Source organism: Nomascus leucogenys, chromosome X (assembly GCF_006542625.1).
Source record: "Nomascus leucogenys isolate Asia chromosome X, Asia_NLE_v1, whole genome shotgun sequence".
NCBI lineage: Eukaryota > Metazoa > Chordata > Mammalia > Primates > Hylobatidae > Nomascus > Nomascus leucogenys.
The window spans coordinates 35210475-35224368 of NC_044406.1; the positions used below are offsets into that span (position 1 = coordinate 35210475).

The 13894-nt window shown below is 41.8% G+C and overlaps 1 protein-coding gene across 1 annotated transcript; it reads left to right on the forward strand.

Annotated features, from left to right (window-relative positions):
* The first annotated feature begins 9580 nt into the window (after positions 1 to 9580).
* Positions 9581 to 11876, forward strand: LOC100598964 (spindlin-2-like). The gene is given in 3 exon segments (XM_012498586.2): positions 9581 to 9828; positions 10130 to 10373; positions 11662 to 11876. Coding segments are annotated over 3 exon segments (687 nt in total). The 5' UTR covers positions 9581 to 9600.
* Positions 11877 to 13894: the final 2018 nt, after the last annotated feature.

Below are 13894 nucleotides of genomic sequence, written 5' to 3' on the forward strand. Positions count from 1 at the left end.
TCTTTGATTAGCTTTCTGAATTCCTTTTCAGGCAATTCAGTGATTTCTTCTTGGTTAGGATCTATTTCTAGTAAGCTAATGTGATTTTTGGAGGGTGTTAGAGAGGTTTGTTTTGTCATATGACCTGAATTGTTTTTCTGGTTTCTTATCATTTAGGTAAGCTCTGTTAGAGGGAAGATCTGGGGCTGAAGTCTGCTGTTCAGGTTCTTTGTCCCTTGGGTTGCTCCCTTGATGTGGTAATCTCCCCTTTTCCTAAGGATGTGGCTTCCTGAGAGATGAACTGCAGTGATTGTTATTTCTCTTCTGGATCTAGCCACCAAGCATGGCTATCAGGCTCTGGGCTGGTACTGGGGTGTGTCTGCACATAGTCCTTTGATATGAAGTCTACCAGCCATGGATACTAGTGCCTGCTCCTGTGGAGATGGCCGGGGAGTTAAATGAACTCTGTGAGGGTCCTTAGTTGTAATTGTTTAATGCACTAGTTTTGTGCTGCTTGGCCTCCTGAGAGAAGGTGGTGCTTTCAAGAGTGCATCAGCTGTGGTAGTATACAGAAGATCAGGCAGTGGCCAGGACCCTAGAGCTCCCAAGAGAATGTGACCCTTGTTTTTGGTTACCAGGGTGGGTAGGGAAGATCCATCAGGTGGGGGCAAGGTTAGGCATGTCTAAGTTCAGACCATCCTTGGGCAGTGCTTGCTGTGGCAGCTGTTGGGGATGGGGGTGTGGTTCCCAGGTCAATGGAGTTGTTTCCAGAATGATTATGGCTGCCTCCGCTGTGTCATGCAGGTTGCCAGAGAAGTTGGGGAAATCTGGCTGCCACAAGCCTTAGCCAGCTCCCATGCAACCCAAAAGGCTGGTCTTGCTCCCATCATGCTCCTCCCCTCTACTGACAGAACCGAGTTTGTTTTCACGCAATGGGCAAGCAGGGTTGAAGACTTGCCCCAGGCTATAAGCCTCCCAGCTGCAACAGTAAGCAGGACTTTTGCACCTCCCCACCTGTCAAGTCTGCACACAAGATTCACACCCTCCCCCAAGTTCTGGCCAGGAAATCTCACATTTGGTGGGAATTGTTACAAAGTTCAGGTGGATGTTTTCTTTCTGTGATATTTTCCCAGTTGCTCTGGCAACCCTCCCCAAGGATCCCTGTGAGTCAAATCAGAAATGGCTCCCCTGGGCACCCAGAGAGCCAACAAGTCTTTCCTCACTGCTTCCTCTAACCCTGTATTTCACTCTGCTCTCTAAATTAACTCAGCTTTAGGTAAAGTCCAATCCTCTCATGATCTAGACCTTCAGGTTCCCCAGTGAAGGTGTGTGTTCCAGGGCAGATGATCCGCCTTTCCCACTTTCACAGTTTGGACACTCACAGTATTTGGTCTGTTTCCCAGGTTCTGCAGGAGCAATCTGCTTCCCTCAAAGGGACTGTGGATTCTCTTGGCTTTTCTGGTATATTCCTGCAGTAGTTCTTGGAGGAAAAGTTCATGATCCAAGTCTCCACATGCTGCTCTCTCTGTTCAATTAGGAGCTACAATTTAGTCCTGCCCCCTATTCACCATTTTTCCTCTGCTTCAAAATCCCCGGGTCTCTTTATCCAGTCTACCATTGATGGACATTTAGAATAATTATGTCTTTGCTATTGTGAAGAGTACTGCAATGAACATATGCATGCAGGTGTCTTTATGGGTGGAACAATGTATATTACATTGGGTATATACCCAATAATGGGATTGCTGAGTAAAATAGCAATTCCGATTCAAGATCTTTGAGAAATTACCACACTGCTTTCCAAAATGGCTGAACTAATTTGCATTCACACCAGCAGTGTATAAGCATTCCCTTCACCACCTTGCCAGCAGCTGTTATTTTTTGACTCTTTATATAATAGTCATTTGGGGTGGCATGAGATGGTATCTCCTTGTGGTTTTGATTTGCATTTCTCTAATTATTAGTGAGGTTTAGCATTTTTTCATATGCATGTTGGCTGCATGTAGGTCATCTTTGGAAAAGTGTCCATATCCTTTGCCCTCTTTTTAATGGGCTAGGTCTTTATTTTTGGTAATTAATTTGTTTAAGTACCTTATAGATGCTGGAAGTAGACTTTTGTCACATTCATAGTTTGCAAATATTTTCTCTTGTTCAGCTATGTTGTATTTTTTTCCCATGAGTTTCAAATAATTTTTTGATTTCTGCCTTTATTTTATTGTTTAAGCAAAAATTATTGAGGAGCAGGTTGTTTAACTTCCATGTAATTCTGTGACTTTATGTAATCATCTTAGTATTGATTTTGATGTATACTGTGTTGTGATCTGAAAATGTGGTTGATATAATTTCAGTATTGCTTTAATTTGCTGAGAATTGTTTTATGGACAGTCGTGTTCAATTTTAGATTATATGCCATGTGCAAATAAGAATGTATATTCTGAGAGGTGGTTCCAAGATGGCCAAATAGGAACAGCTCCAGTCTACAGCTCCCAGCATGAGCAACACAGAGATGAGTGATTTCTGCATTTCCAAGAGGTATCGGGTTCATCTCACTGGGGCTCATTGGACAGTGGGGGTAGGATGGTGGGTGCAGACCACCGAGCATGAGCCGAAGCAGGGCAAGGCATCAACTCACCTAGGAAGTGCAAGGGGTCAGGGAATTCCCTTTCCTAGCCAAGGGAAGGGGTGACACATGGCACCTGGAAAATTGGGTCACTCCCACCCTACTACTGCACTTTTCCAATGGTCTTAGCAAATGGCACACCAGGAGATGATATCCCGTGCCTGCCTCAGAGGGTCCCATGCCCAAGGGGCCTCACTTGTTGCTAGCACAGCAGTCTGAGATCAAACTGCAAGGCAGCAGCAAGGCTGGGAGAGGGGCGACCACTATGGCTGAGGCTTGAGAAGGTAAACAAAGTGGCCAGGAAGCTCATACTGGGTGGAGCCCACCACAGCTCAAGGAGGCCTGCCTGCCTCTGTAGACTCCACATCTGGGGGCAGGGCATAGTTGAACAAAAGGCAGCAGAAACCTCTGCAGACTTAAATGTCCCTGTCTGGCAGCTTTGAAGAGAGTAGTGGTTCTCCCAGCACAGAGTTTGAGATCTGAGAACGAACAGACTGCCTCCTCAAGTGGGTCCCTGACCCCTGAGTAGCCTAACGGGGAGGCACCCCCCAGTAGGGGCAGAGTGACACCTCACATGGCTGGGTACCCCTCTGAGATGAAGTTTCCAGAGGAATGATCAGGCAGCAACATTTGCTGTTCAGCAATATTTGCTGTTCTGCAGTCTCTGCTGCTGATACCCAGGCAAACAGGGTCTGGAGTGGACCTCCAGCAAACTCCAACAGACCTGCAGCTGAGGATCCTGATTGTCAGAAGGAAACCTAACAAACAGAAAGGACATCCACACCAAAACCCCATCTGTATGTCACCATCATCAAAGACCAAAGGTATATAAAACCACAAAGATGGGGAAAAAACAGAGCAGAAAAGCTGAAAATTCTAAAAATGAGAGCACCTCTTCCCCTCCAAAGCAACGCAGCTCCTCGTCAGCAATGGAACAAAGCTGGACAGAAAATGACTTTGATGAGTTGAGAGAAGAAGGCTTCAGACAATCAAACTTCTCCAAGATAAAGGAGGAAGTTTGAACCCATTGCAAAGAAGCTAAAAATCTTGAAAAAAGATTAGATGAATGGCTAGCTAGAGTAACCAGTGTAGATAAGTCCTTAAATGACCTGATGGAGCAGAAAACCGTGACACAAGAACTGTGTGATGAATGCACAAGCTTCAGTAGCCAATTCGATCAACTGGAAGAAAGGGTATATCAGTGATTGAAGAGGAAATGAATAAAATGAAGTGAGAAGAGAAGTTTACAAATAAAGAGTAAAAAAATGAACAAAGCCTCCAAGAAATATAGGACTATGTGAAAAGGCCAAATCTACGTCTGATTGGTGTACTTGAAAGTGACGGGGAGAATGGAACCAAGTTGGAAAACACACTGCAGGATATTATCCAGGAGAACTTCCCCAATCTGGCAAGGCAGGCCAACATTCAAACTCAGGAAATACAGAGAACACCACAAAGATACTCCTCGAGAAGAGCAACTTGAAGACACATAATTGTCAGATTCACCAAAGTTGGAATGAAGGAAAAAAATGTTAAGGGCAGCCAGAGAGAAAGATCAGGTTACCCACAAAGGGAAGCCCATCAGACTAACAGCTGATCTCTCGGCAGAAACTCTACAAGCCAGAAGAGACTGGGGGCCCATATTCAACATTCTTAAAGAAAGGAATTTTCAACCCAGAATTTCATATCCAGCCAAACTAAGCTTCATAAGTGAAGGAGAAATAAAATACTTTACAGACAAGCAAATGCTGAGAGATTTTGTCACCACCAGGCCTGCCCTACAAGAGTTCCCGAAGGAAGCACTAAACATGGAAAGGAACAACTGGTACCAGCCACTGCAAAAACATGCCAAATAGTAAAGACCATCGATGCTCGGAAGAAACTGCATCAACTAACGAGCAAAATAACCAGCTAACATCATAATGACAGGATCAAATTCACACATAACAATATTAACCTTAAATGTAAATGGGCTAAATGCTCCAATTAAAAGACACAGACTGGCAAATTGGATAAAGCGTCAAGACCTGTCAGTGTGCTGTATTCAGGAGACACATCTCATGTGCAGAGACACACATAGGCTCAAAATAAAGGGATGGAGGAAGATCTACCAAAAATATAGAAAACAAAAAAAGGCAGGGGTTGCAAACCTAGTCTCTGATAAAATAGCCTTTACTAGTATTGATTTTTCTCCCCCTTTCCTTGAGCATTTAGCTAAATTGAATTTCTTAGATCCCCTGTCATTGGGTTGGGACTTTTGTGTCTTATTTTTGGCCAGATGGAATTTTGGCAGAAATGACAGGTGTCATGTATAGGCCTATCTCATAAAATGGCTAGAGCTATACTGCCCAATATAGTAGTCACTAGATACATATGGCTATTGATCACTTAAAAGATGATTGTTATAAATTGAGATGTGCTATAAGTGTAAAACATATACTAGATTTTGAAGATCTTGTATTTAAAAATAACTTTAAATACATCATTAATAATCTGATATTGATTGAATGTTTAAATTATAGTAGTTTGGGCATATTGAGTTAAATAAAATATATTATTAAAATTAATATTACCTGTTTCTTTTTGCCTTTTTAAAATGTGACAATTGATACATTTTAAATTATATATATATATATTACTCATCTTAATGTTTCTATTGGACATCACTGCTCTAGAAAACTTCCTGTCTGTCTCTCTTTCTCTCTCTCACTCTTGCTGTCTTCAATTTTTGGCCAGCTGGATAGACAGGATCTGGCAGAGGACTATGAAGTCACAGAAAATGGTCAATCTTTGACTACATGGAAGACAGATACTGTTTTTCCTGAATTACCAATTGCAAAAACAGCTGCCTAATGAACAGGAACACCTACATTTAACTGTTTTATGTGTGGGAAATAATTTTTTTGTATGTCAAGCCACTAAGATGTGTATGGTGTTTGTAACAGAAGTAATTACACACTGACTAATACAAATAGTATGGGGAAGAGTTGAGCAAGATAAAGATGATCAGAATGTTAAAGTCCTTAAGATAGCCCAATTTGTGAAGATAAGGAGCAGAGACCTGAAGATAGTGAAAAAATAAATTTTAATATAGAAGTAATACAGGACCAAAGGCTCTGAGGTGAGAGACATTTCGCTTGCTCAAGGAACAGCAATGATGTCAGTGTAGAAGAAGCACAGTCAGCTGTTAGGATGAACCAAACACTTAGAATTGCTGATATTTGACCATTTTTGACCTATGAATACAGAAATTTTATATGGTTCAATGTTATGAGTGAAAGTAGTAGAAGATGGAATTTTAAAAGATAAGAGGGTAAAGTCAGGTGGAGTTGATCATACACTATCTTGTAGGCTACTCTTGAGTATTTTATTTCCCTCTGAGTGAAATGGGAAGCCACTGTAGTTTTTGAGTGGTATTTAAGTATAGACAATAAAAGAACAAGAGCAAAAGCAGTCTAGTAAAGAGGCCATTGCAATAAACGAGCTATGGAATAAAGATAGTTCAAATCAGGGTGGTAGCAGTAGAAGTTACAAAAAATGGCCAGACTTTAGATACATTTTGAAGGTAGAGCTAACATAATTTAGTGACAAATTAGATATGAATTGTGAGAAAGAATGATATCACATTTATAGCCTTAGCAAACAGAAAGATGAAGTTGCCATTTACTGAGATGAGGAGGTAGGTGTGCAGTGGAACAAATCTTAGGGGCAATATCAACATCTCAATTTGAATATATTGAGTCTGTTAGATATCCACACGGAAGATGTCAAGTAGGTAGCTGGATTTACAAGCCTGGAGTAAAAAGTGAGGTCAGGCTAGACATACGTTTGAGACCTTTCACCTTACAAATGACATTTAAAGCCATAAGCCTATATGAAGTCACCAAGGGAGACAGTGTAGATAGAAAAGCAGTCTACAGACCGAGCCCTGGGGCATTAAGAGATTGAAGAGATAAAGAGGAACCAATAAAAAAAAAAAAGACTAAAAAGTGGCCAGTGAGTTACCAAGAAAACCTAGAGAGGTTTTCATGGAAAATGGAACGATCAAGGGCTGATGAAATATAAAGACGGAGATTAATAAATGATCACTGAAGATCACTGATGATCTTATTGAATGATCATTGGAGATCATTGATAACCTGAACAGTAGCAATTTTCATGGAGTTTGGGGGGAGCAGGGAGGGAAATCAGACTGGAGTAGGTTTTTGAAACAATGTGATGAATGTAATTGAAGATAATGTACTAGGCAACTATTTGAAGAATTTCTGTTGCAAAGGGAAGTAGAAAAAATGGAGTGGTACAGCCAATTAACACAGCAATTTGGCAGCATTTAAGAAATTCGAAGTGCTTGTACTTACAAGAAATTCTTTCTTCTTCTAGGATGTACTTACAGAAGCTCTGGTACAAGTACACAGAGACATTCATTGCAGCATTGTTTGTGAAAATGAAATATTGTAATAAACCAAAATAGTAATCAACAACAAAATGGATGTTTAAATATATTGTTCCATGGATGCCAAAAATGTCACATGTGTACTCTGAAATAGACTATTTTTGGCAACAGATTTAAAAGGTGACAATGGGTGTTGGAGATAAAATAGAAAGAAAATTTTAAAAATAAAACCTTGAATAAAAAAGGCAAGCTGCAGAAAATTAAAATGTAATAAAATTTATGTTGAAAATAAAGTTCAGGCAAGTAAGATTATGACAAATCTAGAGTTCTATTTCAGGCTTGCTGACAATGTAACTATTAAAATAAAAACAAAACATTTTCTTGAATATCTTTAAGAGTGTATTTATCTAGTTAGAAAAAGAAATTCTAAATCATAAAGACCCAGAGCCACCTCCCAGAAATCTCAGGTGCGGGCCATGGAAAAGAAGTAATCTTTTTTTCTCACAGTATGAAGGAATTATTCTTCATAATGTACATTTAAAAATACATACGAGATATGAAATACATAGTTTCCACTTGTAACTATAAATATTATTCATTTTTTGTACCCTAAAAATCTGTGAACTCCTATAAATTATTATTGGTATTTACAGAAATACAAAGATTTATAGGATACAAAAAAAATGAATGATGGGGTTAGCATTAGAGAGGTGGGAGGGAACAGGATCCGTGCTAGTGGATAAGAGAATTACATTTTATTGGTAATATTTTATTTCTACTTTTAAAAGCCTAAATACAAATGAGTAATGTTAATTCCAAATGAAGAGTATTTGGTACTTCTAATATTGCTACCTACTACACTCTGTAATTCTCAAAATATCATCTAAAAATGGTTTTACAAAGAATTTTTAACAACTAAGTTTGCAAAAATAATGCAAGCTTTTTAAGAGCTTAGAAAAAAGGCAAAGGAGAGGTAATAAGTGCTACTATTTTGCTTGGAGCCCAGGGGAATGGAAACGGGGCTTGCAGTTGATTATTTTCTTCTTCAAGTCTATTTTCTGAATTTTACACAGTGTCCACATTGTGCATGCAATTCTTCTGCAATCAGGGAAATCAAAAAAATAAGAAAAAGAAACAAAAAATCTCCTCAAGAAGTAAAGTTCAGGAATGACCAGTCAGGAAAAATTACAAAGATTAGGTCAAATGGCAGACTGAGCACTAAGCACTAGCGCATTTCTCTTGTCCTACCAAAAATCCTCTCCAATGACAAGAAAGGCAGGTTTTTGTATATAAAGAATAATTCCGTAAGGGCACTGGGAAAAGGAAGTCTTGAAAGATGGAAAGCAGATGAGGCAGGGCCGCTGAGGGGTTGAAGGTGGAGGTAGGGGTGAGGAGTCTGGGACGGCGGTCGGGGGAGGTAAAATGAAGGCGTTGAACCTAGAAGGAGAGGGAGAGGGGGTTTTGGGCCGGGTACCTGTGGATTTGGGAGAAGGCGCGGTTGGGCGTGGGGGGCAGAAGCCCAGGAGCATCTCTAGGGCCCAGGGCGGTGGTGCGGGATTCACTGGGGTGGGGGGGCTGGGCGGCGTTTGGCAGGAAGCAGAGGCCTCCGTCCTACCGGGAAGCTAGGAAAAGAGTGAGGAAATTGCAGCAGCAGCAGCGGCTCCTGGAAGTCCAGTGTAGCAGAAGGGCCGCCACCGACAGGAAGGCAGAGGGCTAACAAGCCTAGTGCTGGGGGTGCTGCTGCCTTCCCTTTCGCCTGCCTCACAACCCTTCTAGACGTGTTCCACGCCTACAGATCCTACCCTCCCAGTTTTTGCAAGCGCTCACTCTGTTAGTTGCCTGCTGATCCTCCTTCGCCACAGGCTCCCAGCAGAGGCTACAGTGAGGAGTGTGATTCGGGCAAGGGAGGTCAGTGATCCCCGCGGTGCGGGAGGTGGGCCCTGGGCTGCGGAACCGGAGGATGGGGGTTGGTGGGGGCCAGGCGTGAAAATTGGGGTGGGTGCTGGCATGAGAAATGCAGGAGACTGGGAAGAGTGATTTGAGGGCTGGGGGCATGAGGACCTGAAGAGCACCAGGATGGTATACAAAGGTGGCCAGAAAGGGAAATAGGTTTGTGGTTGGAGCCCAGAAGGAAAATGGAGTTTACCAGGAAGAGACAGCAAAGAGAGGTGAGCACCAGGCGGGAGGCTTAGGGATGGGAATGTACGAGGGATGAATACCACAGAGCCATGGGGAGAGGACATGGAGACTGCATGTACAGAAATGGAAAAATGACGTGGGAGCTGAAAAATGGAGAATGTTGGGAGAGGTGACAGGATGGCGACAGAGGGTCAGGGAAGATGCAAAGTAGCCCACTTCCTTCTGCTGTGCTCTCAACTACCACGGCCACCACACCTACCTGTTCTCTAGCTCTCTTGTGCAGCTAAAGAAGCCTGGAAGGAAGGCATTGCAGGCAGGCATCCAAGAGTGTCTTGATATCTAACACTGCTACTGGACACACGTGAATAACATGGGTGGCAATGTACCTGGTGCACAGGGACTTCATGATACAAGAAAAAAACTCATACATTTAATGTTTTTCCCTGACCTCTCTCCTTCCCCTCCAAGTATGAAGACCCTCCTTCACCAAAAGGCAGCTGCAAAGCTGCCAACCAGGGAAGCCATAGGTCACCACACTGGAACTACAAACATGAGGAAGAAAAAGACATCTCCAAAGAAGCCAAGAGGAAGGTCATCCTCTCAGTCCTGCAGACACATGGTGGGCTGCAGAATTTCACATGGATAGAAGGAGGGAGATGAGCCCATCACCCAGTGGAAAGGAAACGTTCTGGATCAGGTGCCTATATATCCCTTTCTTTATCTGGTAAAATATTATGGAATTGACTGTGTTTATGGACTAGAACTTCACAGAGATGAAAGAATTTTAAAGCTTAAAATCTTTCCTCATAAGGTGCCATTCTCACAAGTCAGATTTCTGCTTTGCAAATACCATAATTGGAAAAGCAGTGAAACACATGTTTGAGGGAGAGCACGGTTCTATGGATAAATGGAGGAGGATGGTCCTAGCCCAAGCATCTATCATGAAAGTCTGGTTTTATATTACTTATGAGAAAGATCCTGTCTTGCACATGTACTAGCTACTCGATGATTATAAGGCAGGTGACCTCTGCATCATGCCAGAATCAAGTGTGTCTCATCCAGTGAAGAGGGAGCCAGAAGGATTTATAGATAGCCTGATAGATAAACATGTGGAATATACCAAAGAAGATGGCTCCAAAAGGACAGGCAAGGTCATCCACCAAGTTAAAGCCAAACCTGTGTATTTCATCAAGTTTGATGATGACTTCCATATCTATGTCTACGATTTGGTGAAAACATCTTGTTAGGGTAAAATTTGCTACATTTGTGGAGACAAATGTGTAATACGCAGGCACACAAAAAAAGTACAACTTTTCAGGGTGTTGAAAGCTCAAGGGTCCCGATATCACAATCTTTGCCTGCATAACTGTTGTTTTATGCTCAAAAATAGTAATTTATATGACATGTATAAGCACTTTGTCTTGTTGAAAAGATTGGGTGTGTTTGGTGGATGGGGCATGAAAGGAAGGAACAGCTGTCAATTCCGATTGTGAACAAAGTTCAGCTAGAATCACAATCAGCCATCTAAAATTGCAAGAGACTTAGCTGGTCTGGTGTGGAGGGGAGAAGGAAATTAAGTCAAGATTGGCTGTGGGGAGAAGGAGAGGACGAGGTGACTTCTTAGGAAGAGGTGGTGAAGGGCCAAAAGTTAGAGGTTACCTGAGGGAGGAGATGACCTATGTGGAAGAAACATCCAACTGGGAAGGGAGTGAAGAATAACAGAGGAAGGGTGAAATCTTGGGGCTTAGAGGAAAATAGACAGAATAAATGGAATAGAGTAGCAAGCTCTCTACTCAAAGAAGCTTGGGAGGTCCAGAGTAAGGGGTGAAAGATCAAGTTGAAAGGACTCTGGGGAGATACTAAAGGATACACAAATGGAGGGTCTATGAGAGGCAGGAGTCAGGGTGGTATAAGGGGAAGAATACTAAGGAAGAAGGGATTCAAAGAAAAAAGACTGACAAAGGGAGTGAGAATACAGAAGAAGAGGTGTGGACAGTGGGGCCCATTGGAGGTGAGAAGACCCAGAGAAAAGTTGGACTTCTGGCAGTATGCACATCGTTCCCTTAGTTCTATGCACAAAGGAAGTGGCAACTGTCAAGGCAGCCATTTGCATGAGAAGTTCCCTGGAAAGACATTTGGACAAGGATGACTCCATAGCGTTAGGCAGCAACAAAGTTTACACCTATAAGGCTTTCCTTCTTCCCTGGAGTTCCTGACGCACCTGCCTAGCAGAACCCCAACCCGCAGCCTAAACACACTAACACGGTTTTCCACAAGTGCTGGGCTGTGGGTTGCCTCCTCATATTTGCCCTGTGCTGGATAAACAACACTTGTAGATCATGGATCAGTGGGGCTCTCAGGACTTAAGAGATGTTCCATCTTGCATTTGGAAAGAATTTGATACAGAAAAACTAAACCTTACTGAACTCAGTTACAGCAGTCCTATCACACTTGTTCCTTCTGTTGGAATGTTTCTTGTCTTCCCAGAGAGGAGGGGCATCAGGTAATTAAGCCTAATGTTTTTCTTCAGCGCATGGGGAGTACTTGACTAATGATGTTTCTTTTGGCAGCTACCTGCAACTACAGGTGACTCCATCCAGTGCTCCACAAAAGGTGGCCTACTTCCCCAAGAAGCCCCAGTTCTGGCTAGGACCCCACAAGACTGGTGTCTGTGGAATCCTCACAGGTACCTTCCCGCTAAGTTTGCCCAGCCCCAACTTATGGAGAGCTGTGATCGGAGTCTGAGCAGCTCTTTGTTTCCAGGTAAGGCAGATGCCATGGAGAAGTTGGGCTGGGAGTGGAGGGGTTGAGTTTAGTGGGGCAGCAACTCCCTGCTGTCGAGGCTTCCCTAACTCCCTGCATACTGGGGGAAGCAAGAAGCTTTCAAGAGTTGAAAGGTGGTAAATTCAGTTTATTCTCTCTACCCAACATGACTTGAGGCTGACTGCCTCAGGAAATACAAGGCAAACTCACTCCCTATAGCAGGAATTAATTTTCTTTTATGAGTCCAGCAAACACCAGCAGGCTGCCCAGAGGCCAATTTCAGTCAACTGCCGAGGTTTGTTTGATCTTTATTTTTTCATTGTTATCTACTTTAAATTAGATACTCTAAAGCACCTAATCTGGGAGGTTTCACACAATGAAATTCCATTTTTCTGGCCTCTCTTGAAAATGAAACAGAACAAAAAAACATGAGGATTAGGGCTCACATTCCAACAGAGATACAAGCAGCTGGGTCTGAGGTAGGTCTCAGTCCAGTTTAGACTCAGAATGCCCTCTCCAACTGGCCATACCCCCAGCTGTCCTGCTTCACTCTAATAAAATGCACAGTTGTCCCCTGGAAGCATTTGTGCTTGTAACTGGGGCTAGACCCTGGGAAAACTGCCCCTTTTGACTTGCTTTGACCCCCATTCACTTTTAAGTTCAGTTCTTTTATCTTCATCCCACTTTGGTGTGGGAGACAGAGTAGCCAAAATATGTAAGTAAATATAAAATATTTTCATAGTGACAAGTGCTAAGAAGGAAAAAATAAAGCAAAGAAGTAGAATATGAAATTCCAGGGAGGAGGCTGAAATTAGATAGATAAGGTACCAGGGAAGGGCTCACTGAGAACTTGGCTTTTGAGTAAAGACCTGAAGGCAATGGAAGAGCTGACCCTGTAGCTGTCTTGGAAAGGAATATTCCAGGTGGAGAGACAGCGAGTACTGTGGCCCCAAGGCAAAAGGAGGCCTGACACGTTTGAGAAGCAGGGAGGATGGCAGCATGGCTGGAGCTGAGTGAGCAAGGCAGAGAATAGCAGAAGGTGGTTTCAAAGAGGTAATGGGGATGAGGGAGAGGAAGACACCTTAGAGCCCTGCAGGTTCTAGAATGCAATTTGGCTTTTACACTGAATGTTATGGAAAGCCATTCATATATTGATAGCAGAGGAGCAATATGATTTGTCTTATAGTTTAACAGGATCACCCTAGGAACTTTGTAGAATAGTCTGTATTGGGTCCGGAGATGGAAAAGGGGAGATTAAATATGCTAATGAACTGATGAGTGACCTAGACACAGATTTACACATAGGAAACGAAACGAATCATAATAGAAATGAGATTTCAGATGACTAACAAAATAAACCTTTTTTTAAAATAAATAGTAGTGTGTTAACTGGCTATCTGTATGTTTAAAAATAAACTTTTTACAACTCTTTACATGCAAAATAAATTCCAAGTGGAACAAAAAAATTTAATACCTAAACTTGGAAAGTAACACGTATAAAATCTTTAAAATACAATAGAAGATGGTATTTATATTTTGAACTCTGTAAATAAGGAAGATTACAAAGGCACACAATGCACAGGTACTTACTAAAGGGAATTTTGATAAAGTCGATTAAATTATAATATGCCATCTCCTACTTGCAAAAATTACCCTATACAAAGTAGGGAAAAATAAGGAAATTTTGATAAGTTTGATTAAATTATAATATGCCATCTCCTACTTGCAAAATTACCCTACACAAAGTAGGGAAAAATAAGACGTGGCTATAAAATTGGATGACTAAAATTAACAAAATAAACCATAATATATTCTAAGAAAAAACAAATGACCCATGGAAATTGGGCAAAAGAATGCAACCAGGTGATTTATAAAATAGGAGACCACATTTTCAATAAAAATAAATTTTCTTAGTTTGATCCTTATTACTTTACTGTCTTTTCCATAACATGTGTCATCTTTTAATATACTGTGTAATTTACTTAGTTAATAACTTTGTT